This window comes from Leucopleurus acutus (genome assembly GCF_964270905.1).
Source record: "Leucopleurus acutus genome assembly, chromosome: 19".
In the NCBI taxonomy this organism is placed as follows: domain Eukaryota; kingdom Metazoa; phylum Chordata; class Mammalia; order Artiodactyla; family Delphinidae; genus Leucopleurus; species Leucopleurus acutus.
Genome location: NC_139161.1, coordinates 47,467,948 through 47,492,051, shown reverse-complemented (window position 1 = coordinate 47,492,051; position 24,104 = coordinate 47,467,948). Strand labels below are relative to the sequence as shown.

Sequence of the window (24,104 nt, the reverse complement as noted above, 5' to 3'; positions counted from 1 at the left end):
GTGTGAAATCTGCAGCCCTTCTTCCCCTATCAACTACAGCAGCGCCCAACTCTTTACCCCGGAGTTAAACGGGTCTGAATAAGGGCCAGGACTGGGCTTGGCTGAGAAAACAGGAGCAATGGGAGAGAAGTTGGTTTCGGAGAGGAAAGCTTGCGATTTCAAAAACCTTTACAGCCTCTCGTTTCTCAGTCCGCAGTCCAGGCTCTCCTGCTCACTCTCTCCTGGAGCAGTCCAAGCTAGCCTCACCTGGCCTCCCTCGCTCCCTCGTGGCGCTCTCCCTCCCCGCAGTCGCAGTTCCCGCCTAGAGCAGCCGCTGAGCCCACGGAGGAGGGGCGTCTAGCTGGTTCCAGCCTCTTCGGGCACTTAGCTCGCGGACCCGCCCCCCGCGCCAGTTGCCAGGGAGCGGTTGCCATAGAGCTGAGCAGTTGTCCGCGTGCGCAGGCGGAAGTCCCGGATTGAGGCGCCGCCATTTTTGCAGCCCGGGCGCGGAGCGAGAGGCTGAGAGTTGGAGACGCTATCCGCTTCCATCCGTCGCGCAGACCCTGCCGGAGCCGCTGCCGCTATGGATGATCGGGAGGATCTGGTGTACCAGGCGAAGCTGGCCGAGCAGGCTGAGCGATACGACGGTGAGTTGGCGGGGCAACGGGGGGCTGGAATTCTCGGACCCTCTGCCGCCGCCCACAGAGGCCGGGAGCAGGAGACAAAATGGCGGCATCGTCTCCAAGCCTAGCCCGGGGACGTGGATTCGGGAAGCAGGAAATGGCCTCTGGGCTGCCGGAGCGGTGGGAGGCTCCAGGCTCAGGAATTTGACCTGTTCGCAGTCCTCAGCTGCAGACATTCGCGAGCCGAGGAGACCAAGGCCATAGGGTGGAGGAGTTGGTTGTAAAATGGCGGCTTGGGGGGGAGGGCGAGTCCCGGGGCGGGGGCGGGGGAGGAGATGGCGGGTGCTGTCTCCGGGCGAGCAATCCCCAGGGGAGTTTCTGGGCCGGTTTTGGGACGTGGTGAACAATTTGGTGGCGTGATGAGGGAAGAAACACCCGCCACATGGGGGAGAGTGGCGACTCGGCGCTGTAGCGCGGGCGCCTTTCAGGGAAATATGGCGGGTGGGGGCGGTGGCTTTTCCCCGGAGGCCCAAAGTGGGGCGGCGGCTGTGGAGTCTCACAAAGGAGAACCCTTGCAAGCGGAGGGCTTCTCTGGGCTTGTGGTGGGGGGCCGTCTTGGATGAGGGTGGGGGAAGGGGGGAGAGAGTGGGAATCACTGCAGTTCATCCTTGGGCGGAGGCCAGCTGAGATGCTACGGTCGGATTTCCTTCCCGTAGGCCGGCACACCTTGTAGCGGGGTTTTTTAGGCTTTCCGTTCAACCTCGCTTTTTTCTAGGGAGGTCTAGAAAAATCTCTTTCACGTTCCCTGTTCTCAGACTTATCCCAGAGAGCTCGAAGTTTCTGTAATCATTTTCTGGCTCCATAAGTTGTGGGTTCTGCTGGATAGAACATTGAACAGGAAACAAGGAGATCATGACTCTTAGTCTCTTTTCCATGCCTGTGCTTCAATCTGCCGGTATTTAAAAATGATGACTTTCCTGTTTACACGCAGCGTTATGACAAATGGAAGGACCTGTTGAAAAATAAAGTTTTTTCAAATAACGTGTAGTAACTATTTTGGTTGACCCCCCTGGCTTGGAATGCGTGTTCGTACTTCATTGGGGATATTCAGTTATTCCAAAGCACTCAGCAGAGACTTCGGTTTTTGTATTAAGAACATAAGGGATCCCAGCAGATCCTGTTTTCTTTTCTCCAGTTTTCATAGACGGCTTTATATACAGATTGGAACAGTTCTTCTTTGTTCATCGCTCCTTTGTTCCTAAAGGTGCTATAGTCATTTTTCAGAACTTTATCGAAGTGGCCATTGTGTCTGTTTGCTCAGTCCCAAACTGCTGCTTTTTTTAATTGCCCCTCCCGGCCTGGGTCCCTCCCTTCCCCCATTTTGGACCTAGGTATTTGAATTATCCCCACATCCTTTAAACTAGTATTATCAAAACAAAAAATCATATGTATGCTTTTTGTGTTTTTAATGCTGTTGTGGGGTGAGACATGGTTGGAATCAAGTGTCAGTGATCTTTAGATTTTGCTTCATTAAACCATTTATTTTTCAACATGCTGTGTGGGAACCTTGCTTTCCTTGAATGCCTGTTTGGTCATGTGAATAGCTTCAGGGCTAGTCCCAGTGTGTCATCATACCTTAGGATTCAGGAATTTGAAAATTAGGAGAAAAGACCTCGAACTCAAATTTAGGAAAGATCACTAAATTTCGTTTTGTAAATCCTTAAATTGCTGTTTGTATTGAACAAGATTTCTGTTGGGAGGAGGAGGGGAATAAGATGGGGAAATACAGCTCAAGGTCAGACTTGTCTTTATTTCAGTATTTAAAAGTCAAACAAATGTAGGTGTGCTTGTAATGGAAGTTTTTTTCTTCTTCCCCTCTCCTGCCCCAAATAGGTTCCTCTCTTAATGTACCAGTGCCCTTGGGAAGAAACTCTAAATTGTATTTGAATGTTTTTTGTTGTGTAGGGATTTAGGCTTTGAGTAAACCTGCTGTGATCACCAAAAAGGACATGGAGGAAGGTTTTTTTAAGAACTTATTTTTAAAAACTGATTTGGAAGCTTGTGATTGTAGCTTCCAAGTAAGTGACAGTTTAGTGTGAAAATCATATTTTTGGAATTGGGTGTTGAGGATTTTTGACCAAAGGCTTAATTGGTTATTCATCACAGGACTATAGAGCCACATCCTTACTGTTGTTTAAACATTAGGGTTGTCCTTCAGGATCTAAGGGTGGGGGGTATATAGGATCTCCCAGGTGGAGAGGATCTCTTGTGACTTTTGGGCACAAAATTGGGAGGGATTCATTGGAAAGGAAGAAGAGGAAGACAGTCATTAGGAATCATCCTCTACCTTTGTCCACTCCTTTATTGGGTGCAATAATTCAGTTTTGTTTGTGGTCACAAAAAAAATGACCCCATAGTTATAAGTTGCCAAACAATATATCAGGTATGGGGAAGGTGAAGAGTGCTTTTGATGATTTGGTTTGGTGTAGTTGGATATACATATTGGCTTTTTTCCTTGTTCTCGTAGTACCTTTAGCTTTTATCTTGCATGTTATGTTGAACCTAGTACTTCACCTTTTTTGTGGCATCATTTAACTTTGTCCTGGTGAATTGGAATCAATTGATGCAGATTATTTAATGGTACTGGAGGACGAGCTAAGCTGTGTTCAGGAAAAGGACAGTTTGGTGTTGCAGATGGGAAATATTGAAGTTTGGGGCTGGGACTGTTCACTTTGAAGATTAAATCTAGCATCTTATCATGTAACAACAGTAGCCTAAGGGATGGTTTTTATATCATTCATAACCATATTAAGCAAACCCATCATCTTTTAGCATTTCTGAAGTCTTAACTTCTCATGTATATAAACCATATTAGTATGGGAAAGTGGGGAATATAGAGGGGAGAAAATGAGTACTTTCTACATTTTTTGAGAATAGAGCAGTCACCATAAGCTACATTTGGGTTGTGGGGTAGTGCTGGTTTTGGCCTTTTCTCACTTTTCTTCTCCATGTGATGATTAGCTCCACATGAGGTAGGGGTAACATTTTGATGGTCGAGTTTGATTCAGTCTGTGAACGGAACACCAGGAATGCATCTGTTCTGTGTCACTTGAGAGCTGTCCTTTTAAGACACCAGAGCCTCATCTCTGGCTTATTTTGGTAGTCAGTGAGGGGTGGGGGGCATGTTTTGAATTACCTCCTTAATATACATCTTGTTAGGGAAAAAAAAATGGGTAAGAGTAAATTGACTTTAGTAATGAGTTTAAAAGCACAGGTTAATTATCAGTTCTTTGACTATAGGCCAGTAATAATTTTTATTGTTGCTATTTCACTTAATGCTGAAATTGCTCTTTTAGTTAATGGAGTTAAATTTATTGAATACATTTCTCCTATCTAAACATAAGCAGAGTTGGATAATGCAATTTAAAAATTCCTCCTACAGTAGCTTTTAGTCTTTGTGTTTAAGGTAGATGCTCTTTTGTGTATATTTTAGTGCATATACACAATATATAGTTCAGTCTATTCTGTTGGCTTACAAAACTATAGAATATAATGAAATCATGAATCATTGCAATTTGAGGTGGTGATGGGGTAAATTCTTACTGTGGACATTTCTAGGCACCCTTTTCACCTTTGAAGTATGGGGAAGAACACAGATACTAAACTGAGCAAATTTTGGATTCATTAAGTACAAGCAAACCTGCTGAAAGTCCATACGAATAAGCAGGCGCTTCATAATTGTTTTATAGCTTGGTCAAGGGAATATGAAATATTCAGAAAATTTCTTGACTTTAACCTGGTATAGCAAGTGAAATTTCAGCACAGTGAATTAATGTATCTAATTTTACAAATGAATTTCAAATACTTTAAGAAGCTGATCTGAAAGCATGATTTTTTTTTTTAAAGGGCTGTAAGGCTGATTTTCCAGCAATTTTTTAGCCTTATATTTAAGTAAAGTGTATTTAAACAGTAGTGACAGGCATAGGATAAAGGTTAAAATTTTAAAGTTTATGTTATATAATTTCATATTTATATAGAACTTCACATTTCACAGACCACTTACAGAAAATTTTTTACTTATTTCATGTGATATTGAAGTAGGTAATGTTAATTCCATTTTATGGTTCAGGAAAGTGAATTTGAGAAGATTTAGTGATTTTTTGTTTTGTTTTTTAATTTTCCTGTATCACATGATTAGTTGGCAAGTACACGGCAAAGCCAGAACTTGTCTGTCTGATGACCTTTAGACTGGTACTCTTATTTCTCCTGAGCCACTCACAAAAGACCCATGTGTAACTAAATCAGATGGTGCCTTGTGGGAGGAGGGGTATGCTTATTTTTTTAGCAGTTACTTCACATAATATGTTTTGGTATTTATGACTTGACTCGTATCCATTGTAAATATACCTATTTACATCTTCATACTTTTCTAAAGAAACCTCTTGTTTTCTTTCAAAAACAAGGCACAGTGAATGAAGTTAGAGTGATGAATTTTAGGTAGTCTCAGAGTGTGTTTATATTTAGATTTTTTGCTTTACCACAATTTCTGTATTGAGATACAACTTAATGCCATGCATTTCTGTAAAGTACTTCTAAAACGTTTCTGCCCCTCACCTTAGTCTTAATGAATGCAGCCCTTAAATTAATGATATAGTCATAAAAATTTGGGGGGCAGGGAGGTTGGCAAATGATTCTCAAATGTTCCAAATAGTAGCCTAGCTAGCTGTTAAGCAGAATCTATTAAGGGGTAGTGGGGAACAGAAACAAAATTGTTTTCATGGTTTTTGAAATGGTCAGTTAACAGTTTGATACAGTTAAATACAGATACATCCCAGTTGACAGATTGGTTTACCAAGATAACATTACTTTGAGCTCATTAACTAAATATTCATGCAAGTCCTAGGAGCAATTTCAGAAGCTCGTTTAAGTTTACTAAGTTGTAATAACAACTGCCATAATAATAGAAGGGTCATCATAATTTATTCGAGTCAGAATACCTTGAAGTGAAGGGGTGCCAATTCATAATTGTGCTGAAACTGCAAATTTGCCCTATGGTCGTCCTACTTAAGACCATTTGTTGCTACTAGTTGTCTCATTTAGAAAGTTTCCTAAGCTTTGCCCATCCCTCTACCACCAAGATATCTTAGATCTGAATCCCCACAATATTGGTTTTCTTCTTTCAAATGAAGTTATTATTTGGCAGAACATAAGACAGATCAAAGGCAAAGTGAAAGCTTTCCTCCTCTCACTCCCCTTTTCCCCAAATGGGAGCTGGAAAAGTCAAGAATACAGTAGTTGCTGAAAATAGAGCTTACTGGCATACTAACTAGTCAATCAGACTGATAGTGTCAAAGCCAAGTATGTTTTATGTATGTTTACCTTGAGCTAGATCTGTGTTTAAAAATACTTGACTTAGGGCTTCCCTGGTGGCGCAATGGTTGGGGGTCTGCCTGCCGATGCAGGGGACACAGGTTCGTTCCCCGGTCCGGGAAGATCCCACATGCCGCGGAGCGGCTGGGCCTGTGCCCCATGGCTGCTGAGCCTGCGCTCCGCGGTGGGAGAGGCCACAGCGGTGAGAGGCCCGCGTACCGCAAAAAAAAGAAAAAAACTTAGGTGTAGACCCTTAGCAGCAGGGTCTGTCTTAAGTTTAGAACTTTCCAAATAATATTTTTAAAGTCTCACCCACGTCTTGTTATGATCATTATGTTTAGAACACTGAATCCTGAATAGTTTAGAAAAAATATGATCATGATGCTGGTTTATCTTTTTGAAATTTAATCTTGAATTTATTGCTCTTCTTCCAGTGATCGATCCATCATAGTAGCTGGGCATATCTGTCATTGGTAGGCTTCATTTGTGATCAGGACAGGATTTTATCTAGCTAAAGCAATATGAAATGTGTTAAGCCCTTCTCTTCACATATAAAAATTTGGAGGAGATGCGTTACTATGAGTAAGAATTAATGACTTTTGGACTTCCCTGGTGGCGCAGTGGTTAAGAATCCGCCTGCCAGTGCAGGGGACACATGTTCGACCCCTGGGCCGGGAAGATCCCACATGCCGTGGAGCAGCTAAGCCCGTGCGCCACAACTACTGAGCCTGCGTTGCGTTCTAGAGCCTGCGAGCCACCACTACTGAGCCCGTGTGCCATAACCACTGAAGCCCGTGCGCCTAGAGCCCGTGCTCCGCAACGAGAAGCCAGCGCAATGAGAAACCTGGGCACCTCAACGAAGAGTAGCCCCCGCTCACCGCAACAAGAGAAAGCTGGCGCGCTCAACGAAGACCCAACACAGCCAAAAATAAATAATAAATAAATTTATAATAAACAGTTACCTTGTTAAATTTGCTTGTTAGGAAGTCATAACACTTAAAAAAATGACTTTCATACTTTGGTGGATGTAATGTAGTGCAAAGGCCTTGGAATCATTTGGATTCCTCATCTGTAGAATGGGGATTAATGATATCTACCTTGCTTGCTAATTTCAAGGGTGGTTATGAAGTTGTGGGGTTTTGTAAACTGCGAAGTATAATTATCAGGTAGTAGTCTTAATTGTGAAAATTTACTTTTACCCATTGTCAGAGATGAAGTAAATGTTCTTCTGTTGATCTACATTCATATTAGAGGATAACGTACCTTTTTTTGGGGGGGGGGGGATACGCGGGCCTCTCACCGCCGTGGCCTCTCCTGTCGCAGAGCACAGGCTCCGGATGCGCAGGCCCAGCGGCCATGGCTCATGGGCCCAGCCGCTCCGCGGCATGCGGGATCCTCCCGGACCAGGGCATGATCCCGCGTCCCCCGCATCGGCAGGCGGATTCTTAACCACTGCACCACCAGGGAAGCCCTGACGTACCTTTTTTGAGTTATTCTTAGAAAGTGTACTGTCAAGGGTTTAGTGTCCAAGTTAGATTTGCATAAAGGTTAGTTCCCAAAACAAAATCCTTAATCTTAACTCATCTGTAAAATTGCATATCCAGAGTATGAAGGTTGTCCAAATTTATTCCCAAGCAGTTTAACCTATACTTTGGCCATGTTGAGGTATGTAGTACCTGATTTTTTTGGCTGCACCTTGTGGCATACAGGATCTTAGTTCCCTGACCAGGGATGGAACTTGCGCCCCCTGAAGTGGAAGCGCGGAGTCCTAACTGGTGGACCGCCAGGGAGTCCCTGGTACGTAGTTCTTCCTTTTTTCTTTTTAAATTTATTTAATTTATTTATTTTTGGTTGCATTGGGTCTTCATTGCTGCATGCGGGCTTTCTCTAGTTGCGGCAAGCAGGGGCTACTCTTTGTTGCAGTGCATGGGCTTCTCGTTGCAGTGGCTTCTTTTGTTGCAGAGCATGGGCTCTAGGCACGTGGGCTTCAGTAGTTCTGGCACTCGGGCTCAGTAATTGTGGCTCTTGGGCTCTAGAGCGCAGGCTCAGTAGTTGCGGCACATGGGCTTAGTTGCTCCGTGGCATGCAGGATCTTCCTGGACCGGGGCTTGAACCCATGTCCCCTGCATTGGCAGGCGGATTCTTAACCACTGCACCACCAGGGGAGTCCCTGTAGTTCTTTTGATATTAATTCCAGGTTAATATTCAGGAGGATATACTTAGCTCCCTAGCAGATATAGCACCTGTTGTCTATGGGTTTGGGATGAAAGGTTCCACAGTACAAAAACGTAAAAGTAAATCAGTGTTAAATATTTGCATGTTAGCAGTCTCACGTTACTGACTAGGAAAAAATATTATGTGTAACCAGTATCGTGAGATGTGATTTTAAAGGCTTAGTGTAAGCCTTGGGCAGTGAATGGGTTCTGATTAAAGAAAGCTACCAATTATGAGCTTCCCTGGTGGTGCAGTGGTTAAGAATCCACCTGCCAGTGCAGGTGACACGGGTTCGAGCCCTGGTCTGGGAAGATCCCACAGGCCGCAGAGCAGCTAAGCCCATGCGCTACAACTACTGAAGCCTGCGCACCTAGAGCCCGTGCTCCACAACAAGAGAAGCCACTGCAATGAGAAGCTCGCGTACCACAACAAAGAGTAGCCCCTGCTCGCCACAACTAGAGAAAGCCCACATGCAGCAATGAAGACCCAACGCAGCCAAAGACAAATAAAATAAATAAATTTGTATGAAAATAAGCTACCAATTAATACTACTTAATCCTTGGTGGTTAGTCATTTGAAGATTTAAGGACCTTGGAATGGTGGTGGTGAATACTTTTGTGCTGTAGAAATGTGTCCTGCTTAAGAGTTTATGTGATTGATTGATTTTGTTTGCTCATAATGGGCTAAATCATAAATTAGTAAAAATTTATAATAGGATTACCATGAAAATTTCGACACATTTTATGCCCTTTGACTATAAAATATCACTTAGGACAGTTATAATTTTGCTTTTATAAGTTTTTCAAAAGGTATTCATTAATACAAATTATTTTTTTGTGCAGAGTAGAGTTTTCCCTCCACAACTTTAAAATACGTTACTATGAAAGTGCTGCAATTTTGATGAGAGTTTCTTGGCTGTTCAAAGACTTAGGAAAATAAATCAGATTAATAAATCTGAATAAGAAGTATAACTCTTCTCCTGAATCAGTGCATGGGTTATTTCTGGTCATTTTACCTCTCATGTACTCCAAAACAAAATTTTAAGGTTTTTAAATTTCAGTATCAAATTCTACAGAAATTATGAAAAGAGATTGACTTTAAGCTCTTTTTTTCCCACTCCCATATGTACCTTAGGTCATTTACTTCCCCAATCTTTTACATTTTTTTTGGTTCTAGTACAGGTAAACATGTTTGCATGCCTGAGGGAGTATCTTCGTAAATTCTAAGAGGAGAAATCTCCAGTTCTGATGGAGTAAGAGGGATCTTTTTTTCCCTCTCAGTATTGAGACTCGTGGGCGAGATACCTTTCTGGAGTCAAAATTGTAGAGTCGCTGTAAAAGGATGTCTGTTTTCTACCTATCAGAAGCTAATCAGGAACGTTTAAAATTTTTTTTTTAATAAATTTATTTATTTTTGGGTGTGTTGGGTCTTTGTTACTGTGCGCGGGCTTCTCTAGTTGCGGCGAGCGGGAGCTACTCTTCGTTGGGGGGTGCGGGCTTCTCATTGCGGTGGCTTCTCTTGTTGTGGAGCACGGGCTCTAGGTGCGTGGGCTTCAGTAGTTGTGGCTCGTGGACTCTAGAGCGCAGGCTCAGTAGTTGTGGCGGACGGGCTTAGTTGCTCCGCGGCATGTGGGATCTTCTCGGACCAGGGATCGAACCCATGTCTCCTGCATTGGTGGGCGGATTCTTAACCACTGCTCCATCAGGGAAGCCCTAAAATTTTTTTAAGGCTAGATTTTTTCTGGCCAGCTGCGCAGCTTGTGTTATCTTAGTTCCCCAACTACGGATCGAACCTGGGCCCTCAGGAGTGAAAATGTGGAGTCCAAACCACTGGACCACCAGGGAATTCTCAAGGCTAAAAATTGTTTTACTCTTTTTTAAGGGAAGGTATGAGTTAATTTTAGAGTGAGAGGCTCCTCTGTTTAGGCTGGTGCATGAAGAAGAAAAATGGTACATATTTGAGTGTCAAGATTATTGTGTTTTGAAAAGCCTTAGTATTCAGGGTATGTACCAGGCACTGTTCTAAACAACTTGGGATTCACCAGTGAACAAAACAGACAAAAGGTCTGTTCAAGGGGCTTATTTTGCAGTGAATGCATAAATGCTTTTAGAATTACTTTTCTGTTAGTATGTGTAATTAAGAGTTAATTTGAGGGTGGGAGGGAGGGAGACGCAAGAGGGAAGCGATATGGGAACATATGTATATGTATAACTGATTCACTTTGTTATAAAGCAGAAACTAACAAACCATTGTAAAGCAATTATACTCCAGTAAAGATGTAAAAAAAAAAAGTTAATTTGAATTAGTCAATAACAACAGTGGTGTTTGGTACAATGTAAGGCATTATACCTGGTGCTGGTCCCTGTCCCATATCAAATTCTTTCTTCATTGACTACTAGTGTTAAGTGGTATTAACAAACAAAAGTTTCCTCAAAAAATTATTTTCATGGACTCTGTGATAATAAAACCCTGTAACAGTACCATCTACAATTTATTGAAAACTATTCCAGGTGCTTAACATTCCCTCAGTCCTCAAAAACACCCTGCAGAGTAGGTACTTTTACAGATAAGGATTAAGAACTTTAGGAAAGGTGACAGCAGTAGGGATCACTGGGATTCAGCTAGTCTATTTTATTCCCAAGCTCATAAGTCCATCCACTTCCATACTTGTATGTAAACATTAGTCCAAACCACTTGAAGCTCTATTTCTGTTCCTTACATTAAAAAAAAAGAAAAATTTTTTTTTATTTGTTTCTGGCTGTGTCGGGTCTTTGTTGTGGCATGTGGGCTTCTCTCTAGTTGTGGCGTGTAGGTTCTGTAGTTGTGACACGCGGGCTCACTAGTTGGGGCTTGTGGACTTAGTTGCCCTGCGGCATGTGGGATCTTAGCTCCCTGACAAGAGATCGAAGCCGAGCCCCCTGCATTGGAAGGTGGATTCTTAACCACTGGACCACCAGGGAAGTCCCTGTTTCTAATTTTTTTTTTTTAATATATATAAATTTATTTATTCTTATTTTATTTTTTTGGCTGCACTGGGTCTTCACTGCTGTGCCGGGTGGGCTTTCTCTAGTTGTGGCAAGCGGGAGCTACTCTTCGTTGTTGTGCGTGGGCTTCTCATTGCGATGTCTTCTCTTGTTGCAGAGCACAGGCTCTAGGCACGTGGGCTTCAGTAGTTGCACCATGCAGGCTCAGTAGTTGTGGTGCATGGGCTTAGTTGCTCCGTGGCATGTGGGATCTTCCCGGACCAGGGCTCGAACCTGTGTCTCCTGCATTGGCACGCGGATTCTTAACCACTGCGCCACCAGGGAAGCCTTGTTCTTTAGGTTTTAATTTTATAATTTAAAGGTTATTTTGAACAGTCTTTTGGCTTAATTTGTGTTTTCTTTCATATATGAATAAGGCAGAAAGGTATATAGGTTTGAGTATATTTTTTATTGAAGAGAGAGATGAGATAGTAGAATGAGCACTGGACCAGAAATCATTAAATTTAGGGGAGGTCTGTCATGTCCATGTTTTATTTCTGATTACTGTCCCTTCAGACATGTAACTTAGTCTCAGGGCCTGTTTTTCTCATCTGTGTAATAGAATTCTTTTATTATTATTATTTTTTATTGGAGTATAATTGCTTTACAATGGTGTGTTAGTTTCTGCTTTGTAACAAAGTTAATCAGTTATACATATGTTCCCATATCTCTTCTCTCTTGTGTCTCCCTCCCACCCTCCCTATCCCACCCCTCTAGGTGGTCACAGAGCACCGAGCTGATCTCCCTGTGCTATGTGGCTGCTTCCCACTAGCTGTCTGCCTTACGTTTGGTAGTGTATATATGTCCATGCCTCTCTCTCGCTTTGTCACAGCTTACCCTTCCCCCTCCCCATATCCTCAAGTCCATTCTCTAGTAGGTCTGTGTCTTTATTCCTGTCTTACCCCTAGGTTCTTCATGACATTTTTTTTCCCTTAAATTCCATATATGTGTGTTAGCATATGGTATTTGTCTTTCTCTTTCTGACTTACTTCACTTTGTATGACAGACTGTGGGTCTATGCACCTCATTACAAATAGCTCAATTTCGTTTCTTTTTATGGCTGAGTAATATTCCATTGTATATATATGTCACATCTTCTTTATCCATTCATCTGATGATGGACACTTAGGTTGCTTCCATCTCCGGGCCATTGTAAATAGAACTGCAATGAACATTTTGGTACTACTACTATTATTATTACTATTATTTTTATTATCATTTTTAGGTCGTGCTGTGGGGCATGCGGGATCTTAGTTCCCCAACCGGGGATTGATGCCCCCTGCATTGGGAACATGGAGTTTTAACCACTGGACCACCAGGGAAGTCCCTGTATAATAGACTTCTGAAAGCTGTTTTATACAATTTGCAGGCAGAAACTTTAAAAAAAGTAATCTTTGCCTTGTGACCAGCAGAGTGGAGGGCTATGAAAGAAATTTAAATTCAGCTGTGGATTGTGTCTACAACTTTGGGTTTTACTCCAGTCAGCTAAGCTACTGGTTCATTTAATAGAGGAACTCCCATTTGCCAAGTTTTCATATATACTCCTGCTTGTGTTGAATGAATTACAAGGTTCAACTATATGAAATTGTCAATTTCAGCCATTTTTGACCTACAAAAATGATGATTTTATATGATTTAATGTAATGTTAAGTTGTGGTTGGAAGGTCTGGAAGATGAGGCTTCAATATACCCCAAAAGGCATCAAGCTTTTAAGGAAGCACCAGGATTAATGAGGGACTGTGCACGAATACTTTCCCTCAGAGGCTGGTTTAGCTTTTTTACTTACCTTACTTGAGTTGACCTATTTTCACTTTGTAGGTCTGTTCTCTGTTTTTTTTTTTTTTCTTTTCTCAGAATAATGGATTCGCATTTGCTGTATTTGCAATTCTCTCTTTTTTTTTTTGGGCGGTACGCGGGTCTCTCACGGTTGTGGCCTCTCCTGTTGCAGAGCACAGGCTCCGGACGCGCAGGCTCAGCGGCCATGGCTCATGGGTCCAGCCGCTCCGCGGCATGTGGGATCTTCCCGGACTGGGGCACGAACCCGTGTCCCTTGCATCGGCAGGCGGACTCTCAAACACTGCGCCACCAGGGAAGCCCTGCAATTCTTTTAATGCAGCACTATCATGGTCACTTTGGCATGATAAACTTCTCTTGGAACTGTGCAACATAGGGACCCCAGATATTTTGATCATTTTGGAGAAAAGGTGCTGCATAAAATACTGTTTTTTCTCCCGAATAACATGAATGTAATTTCATCCTGTTTTGCTAGTTGTCAGGAGAAAGAGAATGTACAAGGCTACTACCCTCATTATTCTTTCCAGAGGAGAGTTGGTCTCAGTATTATACTTTACAGTTGGTAAAATGCAGTTGTAAGAAAATGTTTGGATTTATTAGATTATGTAGTATTAATATGGTTCCTTAAGTGTAACCAGTAGAATCCCACTTATTAATGTGGAATTTTTCTTACTGTTTTATATTTTAAATTACTGTTGTCTTTCTCCTTTCCCCTTATGCATTGTGAGATTCTTTGTTGCTTTCTAGCTTTGAAGTCTTAACTAGTGCTTATTCCTAAACCCCCTGGCTTTTTCACATGGCCATTGAAGATGTTCACATGTTATTTAATCAAGGAATAGAGAGATTATGGGACTTCCTTGGGGGCACAGTGGTTAAGAATCTGCCTGCCAGTGCAGGGGACACGGGTTTGAGCCCTGGTCCAGGCAGATCCCACATGCCACGGAGCAACTAAGCCCGTGTGCTACAACTACTGAGCCCGTGCTCTAGAGCCTGCGAGCCACAACTACTGAGCTCGTGTGCTGCATCTACTGAAGCCTGTGCGCCTAGGCCCCGTGCTCCACAATAAGAGAAGCATCCGCAATAAGAAGCCCGTGCACCACAACAAAGAGTAGCCCCTGCTCGCTGCAACTAGAGAAAGCCCGCCTGCAGCAATGAGACCCAACACAGCCATAAATAAATAAATAAATAAATTTAAAAAAAGGAATAGAGAGATTAAACAGTGTTGAGCAGGAGAAAAATACCACTGTTTGTAATTTCTTATTTATGTATTTTTGGCTGCATTGGGTCTTCGTTGCTGCATGTGGGCTTTCTCTGGTTGCGGCGAGCAGGGGCTACTCTTCATTGCGGTACGCAGCTTTCTCATTGCGGTGGCTTCTCGTTGCAGAGCACGGGCTCTAGGCGCGTGGGCTTCAGTAGTTGTGGCACATGGGCTCAGTAGTTGTGGCTCGTGAGCTCTAGAGCACAGGCTCAGTAGCTGTGGCACACGGGCTTAGTTGCTCCGTGGGATCTTCCCGGACCAAGGCTCGAACCCGTGTCCCCTGCATTGGCAGGTGGATTCCTAACCACTGTGCCACCAGGGAAGCTCTCCCCACTTTTCTAAAAAAAAATACTTATTTTCTATTTGGCTGCATCAGGTCTTAGTTGCGGCATGTGGGATCTTTCATTGCAGTGTGCGGACTTCTTTCTAGTTGTGGTGCGCGCGGGCTCTGTAGTTGCCCTGTGGCATGTGAGATCTTAGTTCCCTGAACTGGGATCGAATCTGCATCCCCTGCATTGGAAGGCAGATTCTTAACCACTGGACCACCAGGGAAGTTCACAATTTCCCTGATTCTTTTTTTTAACTACAGAAGTTAAAATTAAATGTAAAAAAGTTAAACAAGTACAGCTCTATCAAGTAAAATATTGACAGCTACTCCAACCCGCCGGATGTAACGATTGTTGACAGTTTGAATATACTTTTAGAACTTCGCTCAAGTGCCAATTCGTGTATTCACAAACATACCTTGTTTTATTGACTCTAATGTTATTGATATAACATGCATCATACTAATACAGAAAAATGCTAACTGCATCATGACATGCCACTGACTAAGAGAAATCTGGGTTTCAGAGATGTTAATGTAAAAAAAAAAGTGTCCTAAAGATAGATACATATTTATAGTACATACACGTACTGCATTCTTTCATAGAAATCACATTATATATGTTATTCAGCCACATGCCTTTTTCCCTCAACAAAACATTGTGAATATAAAAAAGTTTTTTAAAAAAATTATTTATTTATTATTTATTTTTGGCTGCGTTGGGTCTTTGTTGCTGCGCGTGGGCTTTCTCTAGTTGCAGTGAGCGGGGGCTACTCTTCGTTGTGGTGCGAGGGCTTCTCATTGCAGTGGCTTCCCCTGTTGCAGAGCACGGGCTCTAGGCGCGTAGGCTTAAGTAGTTGTGGCGCGTGGGCTCAGTAGTTGTGGCTCGCAGGCTCCAGAGTGCAGGCTCAGCAGTTGTGGTGCACAGGCTTAGGAGCTCTGCGGCATGTGGGATCTTCCTGGACCAGGGCTCGAACCCGTGTCCCCTGCATTGGCAGGCGGATTCTTAACCACTGTGCCACCAGGGAAGCCCTAACAAAGGTTTTTTAAAACAAAAATTGGGACTTCCCTGGTGGTGCAGCGGTTAAGAATCTGCCTGCCAATGCAGGAGACACGGGTTCGATTCCTGGTCCGGGAAGACCCCACATGCCGTGGAGCAGCGAAGCCCATGAGCCACAACCACTGAGCCCACAAGCCACAACTACTTTGCCTGCGAGCCACAACTACTGAGCCCGCATGCCACAACTACTGAAGCCCCGCGTACCTAGAGCCCGTGCGCTGCAACGAAGACCCAACACAGCCATAAAGAAATAATTAAATTTATTTTTAAAAAAATTGGACCATTTCAACCAGACTAACATAACATTTAAAATGTCTGGTTTGTTCACCTATGTCAGTCTACCTTTAAAGGAGGAAATCTTCCCAAGGGATTTTACTGTGCAGCCAGGGTTGAGAAACACAGGAGTAGATCGTTTCTCAAACCCCTGACTAAGAGTTACTGAGGGTGCTTATTAAAAATTAAGGCATTTGATCAGTACTCAAATTTAATACATATCTCCGGGTATACAGCTAGATTTGACTAGACGACCTTGTAGAGCTCCCTTCTTAGAGGCTGTCTCAGCTGTTTTTTCAGCAGTGAATTGCCAGAGACCCTGAGTTGGAGAATATGGGAAATTCTGTGGCAATATTGCATAGTTTTTTGTCCAGTTTTTTAAAAAACATGATCAGTTAACTCTTGTTTTTGAGTGGTGCTGCATACTTTGAGTATGGACCTCTTACTATTTTTTCTCTTTATTTATGTAGTTTATTGATTTCTGTCGCTTTTCCCTGTATCTGCCTCTGTATTTTCATATTATGTTTTTTAAAAAATTTATTTATGGTGCATTGGGTTTTTGTTGCTGCATGCAGGCTTTCTCTAGTTGCGGCGAACGGGGTCTATTCTTTGTTGAGGTGTGCAGGCTTCTCATTGCGGTGTCTTCTCTTGTTGCAGAGCACGGGCTATAGGCGTGTGGGCTTCAGTAGTTGTGGCGCGTGGGCTCAGTAGTTGTGGTTCGTGGGCTCTAGAGCACAGGATCAGTAGTTGTGGCGCATGGGCTTAGTTGCTTTGCAGCATGTGGGATCTTCCCAGACCAGGGCTCGAACCTGTATCCCCTGCATTGGCAGGCGGATTCTTAACCACTGCCCCACCAGGGAAGCCCCCAGAGGTCGTCTTTAAGTAGAGATTATAACAGGAGGGTTGTGATGGTGCCTGGGATTTCTGCTTTTTCGTTAAGCCCCCAGGTGATGTCTGATGTTCCTGGTCTGTAGACTACACTTCCTGTAGCAAGGATTGTAGACTATGTTTTTCAACCGCAACTTTGTCTTAGCTTGAGTTTCCTTAGACGTGCACCCTAAAGCAAAGATTCAGGAGCCAATGATTTACTTTGTTGGGGAAGGAAACATCAGTTGGGGAGTGAGGGCCAGCAGATAGTCAATAACGGTGTATTATCAGGCTAACTACCACTGTGGGCAACTGTAACTGAATGACCCTGGAGGAACTTTGAGAGCCATTGTCAAACATATGTTTCATAGCCTTCTACTGGAAAAAGATCCCATCTGTGACTTTCATAGCTAGAGAGAAATCAGTGCCTGGCTTAAAAGCTTCAAAAAACAGGCTGACACTCTTATTAGGTGCTAATGCAGCTGGTGATTTAAAGTTGAAGCCAATGCTCATTTATTGATTTTTTCCTTAAATTTTATTTATTTATTTATTTACTTTTGGCTGCGTTGGGTCTTTGTTGCTGCGCGCACGTTTTCTGTAGTTGCGGCGAGTGGGGGCTACTCTTCGTTGGCGGTGCATGGGCTTCTCATTGCAGTGGCTTCTCTTGTTGTGGAGCATGGGCTCTAGGCGTGTGGTCTCAGTAGTTGTGGCGCTCGGGCTTAGTTGCTCTGTGGCATGTGGGGTCTTCCCAGCCCAGGGCTCGAACCCATGTCCCCTTCACTGGCAGGCGAATTCTTAACCACTGCACCCTCAGGGAAGCCCCACATTTATTGATTTCTGAAAATCCTAGGGCCCTTAAAAATTATGCTAAATTTACTCTGCCTGAGCTCTGTAAATGGAACAACAAAGCCTGGATGACAGCACATCTGTTTACAACATGGTTTGTTGAATATTTTAAGCCCACTGTTGAGATCTACTGCTCAGAGAAAAAGATTCCTTTCAAAATATTGCTGCTTATTCACAATGCACCTGATCACCCAAGAGCTCTGATAAGAGATGTACAATGAGATTAATGCTGTTTTCATGCCTGCTAACACAACATCCATTCTGCAGCCCATGGATCAAGGAGTAATTTCAACTTTCAAGTCTTACTATTTATGAAACATATTTTGTAAGGCTGTAGCTTCCATAGTTAGTGATTCCTCTGGTGGATCTGAGCAAAGTAAATTGAAAACCATTTGGAAAGGATTCAACATTCTAGATGCCATTTAGACTAAGTTCACTGTTCTTTATTTAGCTTATTACTGCTTCAAGCACAGTGTTAACACGTCTCTAAGTGCTTACATCTTCCTGGATTCCTGTATGTTTTTAAGTCTTAAAAGAGGCAAGCAGGGCTTCCCTGGTGGCGCAGTGGTTGAGAGTCCGCCTGCCAATGCAGGGGACGCAGGTTTGTGCCCTGGTCCGGGAAGATCTCATATGCCGTGGAGGGGCTGGGCCCGTGAGCCGTGGCCGCTGAGCCTGCGCGTATGGAGCCTTTGCTCCGCAACGTGAGAGGCCACAACAGTGAGAGGCCCGTGTACAGCAAAAAAAAAAAAAAAAAAAAAAAAAAAAAGAGGCAAGCAAATAAAAGGATTTTAACATATTGTTGAGTTCCTATTATGTGCCAGGGAGTTTACGATGCAATCTCATTTTAACTCTCATAACCCAATGAGTGATGGGGTATCTTCCAAGTTGTAAGTGAGGAAACAAGTTCATAGAGGTTAAGTGATATAGGTCAGATAGCATGTAAGTGAATATCTAAGCCAGAATGAAAATCTAATCTGCATCATTCTGGCTATAAATGTGGTTTCCTACCATGCTGTTTCCCAAAGTGTGTGTGTCTTTTGGTCCACCTAGTAACAGTACAAGTGGTATGTAGATATGACAAGAATAGTAAAAATGTTACTGGAGTAAAATAAGACCTCTTCAGAGAGGCTTCCCAGATCTCCTGTTTTGTTTCAGCATCCTATTCATTTCACATAGTACTCAACGCAAACTGTATTTAGATGTCAGATTTATTCTGTCAACTTTAAGACATTTAAACTTTTGCTTAAAGAAGAATCCCAGGGACTTCCCTGGTGGCACAGTGGTTAAGAATCCGCTTGCCAATGCAGGGGATACGGGTTCTATCCCTGGTCCGGGAAGATCCCATGTGCTGTGGGGCAGCTAAGCCTGTGCACCACAACTACTGAAGCCCGCGCATCCTAGAGCCTGCACGCCGCAACCACTGAGCCCACGTGCTTAGGGCCCATGCTCCACAACAAGAGAAGCCACTGCAGTGAGAAGCGCGCACACTGCAACTAGAGAAAGCCTGCACGTGCCACAACAAAGACCCAACACAGCCAAAAATAAATAAAATATTAAAAAAAACAAAAAGCCAGGAGTGGCTTCCAAATCTTGGCCAAACTGTTTACTCAGATTGCTTTTTAAAATAAGTCATCTTAACATATATCTCAATATTTTGTTGGTTTTAACAAAATATAACTAGTGATTACTATAGCTTTTTATCTCTCTAGGAAAATATAAGTGACATAAGTCTCCTAAAGCTACAAACATCAGCTTTTAATTGTATTTTTAGATCCTTTCCACATTATTTACTGTTGGAATTAAAGTAGTTAAGAATTTTTATTTATTTATTTTGGCTGCGCCGCATGGCTTGTGAGATCTTAGTTCCCCAGCCAGGATTGAACATGGACCCTCGGCAGTGAAAGCACCGAGTCCTAACCACTGGACCGCCAGGGGATTCCCAGTTAAGAATTTTTTAATAGATTGACTTACAATTTTGAGTAATGTAAAATCTTAAATTGTGTTTTGGCACCTCAGAACTCTTCAGTGATTTGGAAGCACACTCACACAAGTGCAAAAAACATTTTAAAGTGATGGCATCACAAACTTTGTGCAGACTTAGGCAGCTGAATGATTAGTGATGAAACTAAATTGTCGAATTTGGCAGGGATTTAATGTTCAGCAGCCAATTTAAGTCACGTTAGTTTTCTGAGAATGTTTTGTAACCAGCTTAATCTGATGGGCTTATGAGAGTATAGCTCTGTCAAAAATCGTGTTCCATAGGGAATCATACTGAATTTCTTTTATGGTTAGCTGACAATACTTGCCCTTAAAATTGTCCAAATCAAATTTCTTTTCCATGCCTTATGGCACAGAATTATTGGTGCCAGTAGAGTATTCATCAGTGTGACAGAGAAAATGCATAGTTTTAGAAAAAATTTGGCTCTTACCTGTATATTCCTAAATATTAACAGTCATTGCTACCAAGAGATATGACTCTTAGAAATCTGTAAGACAGGATGGTGATTGTCATTGCATTATCCATATGCATTGATTATATTTAGTGGTTGTACAAATTTTGCTTAGCTGGTAATTTCACTCATTTCTTGGAGGTTGTCTAAGTCCATCAGATCATCTGAAAGCAGCATAACACCTGGACATTCACATAGGTAACTTCCTGTAGAAATGCTCTTATTGATTTCATGAGATTAGAAGTGTCTGAGTGAAGACTGCTTCTCTTGTGTAAATCTAGTCAAACGTTTTCTGTGACTCTTTTTACGTAAAGATCCATATGGTAAATTCCTCTTAGATTTAGTACCTTGGAAATTTTTCTTCCAACAAACTTGCGTACTTCTTGTTATCAAATACAGGAACAAAATTCAGCTTGGGACATTTTTTATTTTAATTTTTTTGGGGAATTTTTAAAAAATTAATTTATTTTTGGCTGCACTGGGTCTTCGTTGCTGCATGCGGGCTTTCTCTAGTTGCGGCGAATGGGGGCTACTCTTTGTTGCAGTGCGTGGGTTTGTCATTGTGGTGGCTTGTTGTGGAGCACGGGCTCTAGGCGCGCGGGCTTCAGTAGTTGTGGCTCGTGGGCTCTAGAGCGCAGGCTGAGTAGTTGTGGCACATGGGCTTAGTTGCTCCGTGGCATGTGGGATCTTCCTGGACCAGGGCTCGAACCCGTGTCCCCTGCATTTCAGGTGGATTCTTAACCACTGTGCCACCAGGAAAGTCCAGCTTGGGACATTTTAAACTGTTGCTTCAATTGTCATTAACCATAGACAAAATTCATGGTCTGTGTTAATTAATTGCCCATAATTCCTATGCGTATCTGTGACCTTATAAGTAATGTCTGGTTTGATAGCCTTTTTTTTTTTTTAAATAAATCTTAGTGTGGTTTCATTGGTTTTTTTTTTTTAAAGCTATATTGAGACACTGTAGTGCACCCTCCCCCCTTCTTCCAGCTTCTTGTACTTGGGCAGCAGCAGGGTCATGTGAGCTGTTTGGCCAGTGAAATGTGAGCAGAAATTGTATGTGTAACTGTGTACAGTAAGTCCCTTACATACGAACTTGTTCTGTTCCAAGAGCGCGTTTTTAAGCCCAATTTGTTACTAAGCCCAACGAAGTTAGCCTAGGCACCCAACTAACACAATCTGCTATATAATACTGTACTGTAATAGGTTTATAATACTTTTCACAGAAATAATACATAAAGAAAACAAACAGTACCTTGAAAAGCACAGTAGTGCAGTACAACAGCTGGCATACAAGGGCTGGGCATCGAGTGAACAGGCAAGAAGAGTTACTGGCTGGAGGAGAGAGAGGAGGTGGGAGATGGTAGAGCTGAAGGATCGTCAGCAATAGGAGACAGAGGGCAAGCTGCAGTTTCACTCACACCTGACGTTGATGGCACAGGTTCTAGTTCCTTGATGGATTCAATTCTACCTACCCTCTTGAGAAAATGATCCAGTCATGTCTGGGTAATAGCTCTTTTTTTCTCGTCATAAATGACACAGTAGGACTGGATTGCAATCTGAATGGCTGCTGCAGTAAGTACCGTTCTACGTTTAGGTCCTGTGCCTCAAAAAACTAAAATCCTCAAGTAAAATCTCTTTGCCATTTCCCACATTGTGAGTCTCTTTGATTCTTCAGTTACTACTTCTTTTGTCTCTCTTCGTCTTTTCTGTGCGTCTCCTATTCCATCAGGTCTTCATTAGTAAGCTCCTCATGTTGCACAGCAAGGAGTTCAGTGAAGTCATCCTCTTGCAGACCTAGCTTGAAATAAAGACACTATACTGTTGTACTCTATACAGTACTGTATGTACTCTGTACAGTACTGTAAAGTATACAAAAGCACAACCACTTGTAAAGGATGCATGCACATGACAGTGTACTCCAGACAGGTGAACTGACTCAGGTGATCGGACATGCTAACGCATGTTCGTATCTTTGAAAGTTCACAGCTTGAAGGTTCGTATGTAGGGGACTTAACAGAGACAGTGATGAACTCTTTCCTGATTCTTCTGTTTCTTCCCTTGCTTCCTTGACTAGAGAAACCTCAAGTACCGAACCATACAGCCTCAAGATGGTGGACTCTCACAAACATTTGAGTGAAAAAGAAACCTTTGTTGTGTCAAGGCTCTGAAATTTGATGACTAATTGGTTCCCAAGCTCACCTCTCCTTTGGGAATACAGAATTATCAATCACAATTCAGAATAGGTTGAAAACATGTTTACTGTCTCTTGTACTTTCAGTTTTGAGATATTAAATAGATTGCATCTAGGCCTCTGCTTTCCAGATCTTAGGGGAGGCAGAGCTGTCTCAAAATTATATGCCAGCTTCTCTAAAGGTTATCCTTTGGCTGGTATGTTAAATATGTGCATGCTATATGAAGGACATTTTGCTTTCATGGCATGCCTCAATATGAATGAATCATTAAAGGGCATAACACTTCCCCCTTCTCTGCACACTAAGTCTCTGGTGGATTTCCTTCTTTTCATTCCTTAATTTCTAAACCGTCTCTCTTCAGAACTAAGTATTGAGATTTTAAGGGAGATGTTCATCACATTAAGCTCTCTGGCCAGCCTGAGCTCTTTCATCTTAAGCCTTTTAGTTCTCCCATTGGTCCTCAATCTAGCTATTCTCTCCTGTTGCTGGCACAAGTCTGGTTTTCTGCTTTTTATTCATTTGGGAACTCCCCCACCCCCCTACCCCAACCCATGCCAAACATCAGGTTTTCCTTTGCTGCTGTACTTATCTTCCCCACTTTTGACCCAGAAAACACAAATATTTTTTCTGTGTATGGTACAAGAGGCATCACCTTCATACATCCCAGCTTTCAGTGTTAAGTTTCTCTGATAATCATAAGATGGAAATGTTCCCAAAATTTAAACTTTTGAAACTGGGACATTCCCTGGTGGTCCAGTGGTTAGGCCTCCATGCTTTCACTGCAGGGGGTGCGGGGTTGATCCCTGGTGGGAGATCCCGCATGTGGTGCGGTGCTACCGAAAGAAAGAAAAAAAAAAAACTTTTTTCTTCAGCAACTGAGAAAATACTTCAAGATATTTGTTCTCTTCCTTTTGCTGTTCTCTTCTAGTGCAGAATGGCTTTCTGTGATGATGATTCTTTTCTCTTTATTATCTTATTATCCTTATTTGAGGTTTTTAGTTATTTTGTAAAGTGTCTCTAAGATAATAGTCATCATGTGATAAAGTGAAAAACTCAGTGTGAGGGGAAAATGGTTTTTATTTTATTATATTGAAAAGTATAGTTTTTACACTTCTATTTTAACAATAGATCTTCCTGTTTTGAGGAAGTACTCTCATTTGATAGAAATATTAATATGTCTTGGGGGAGGGGTAAAGACTTCTCTATATGTCAGTCCAGATGTATGCATATAAAATATATTCTGGGACTTCCCTGATGGTGCAGTGGTTAAGAATCTGCCTGCCAATGCAGGGGACATGGGTTTGATCCCTGGTCCCAGAAGATCCCACATGCTGCGGAGCAGCTAAGCCCGTGTGCCACAACTACGGAGCCTGCGCTCTACAGCCCGTGAGCCACAACTACTGAAGCATGTGCACTCTAGGGCCCGTGTGCCACAACTACTGAGCCCGAGGGCTGCAGCTGCGGAAGCCCGCACGCGTAGAGCCTGTGCTCCACAGCAAGAGAAGCCACTGCAATGAGGAGTCTGTGCACCACAACGAAGAGTAGCCCCTGCTCAACACAACCAGAGAAAGCCCGCGGACAGCAATGAAGACACAACGCAGGCAATACACACACACACACACACACACACACGTATGTATGTATGTATGTACTGGGACTTGCCTGGTGGCACTCTGGATAAGACTGCACTCCCAACGCAGGGGGCCTGGGTTTGATCCCTGGTCAGGGAACTAAATCCCACATGCATGCCACAACTAAGAGTTTGTGAGTCGCAACTAAGGAGCCCACCTGCTGTAACTATGGAGCTTGTGAGTCGCAACTAAG

The 24,104-nt window shown here is 42.8% G+C and overlaps 1 protein-coding gene across 1 annotated transcript in view; it reads left to right on the top strand.

Moving 5' to 3' along the window:
- Positions 1 to 452: 452 nt before the first annotated feature.
- The window catches only part of YWHAE (tyrosine 3-monooxygenase/tryptophan 5-monooxygenase activation protein epsilon), a 44,712-nt gene continuing 21,060 nt past the window's right edge, over positions 453 to 24,104 (top strand). Inside the window, exon 1 of the mRNA XM_082861441.1 lies at positions 453 to 626. Coding sequence (XP_082717567.1) covers positions 563 to 626 — 64 coding nt within the window. The 5' untranslated portion in view covers positions 453 to 562. The remainder of the gene's footprint in view (positions 627 to 24,104) is intronic.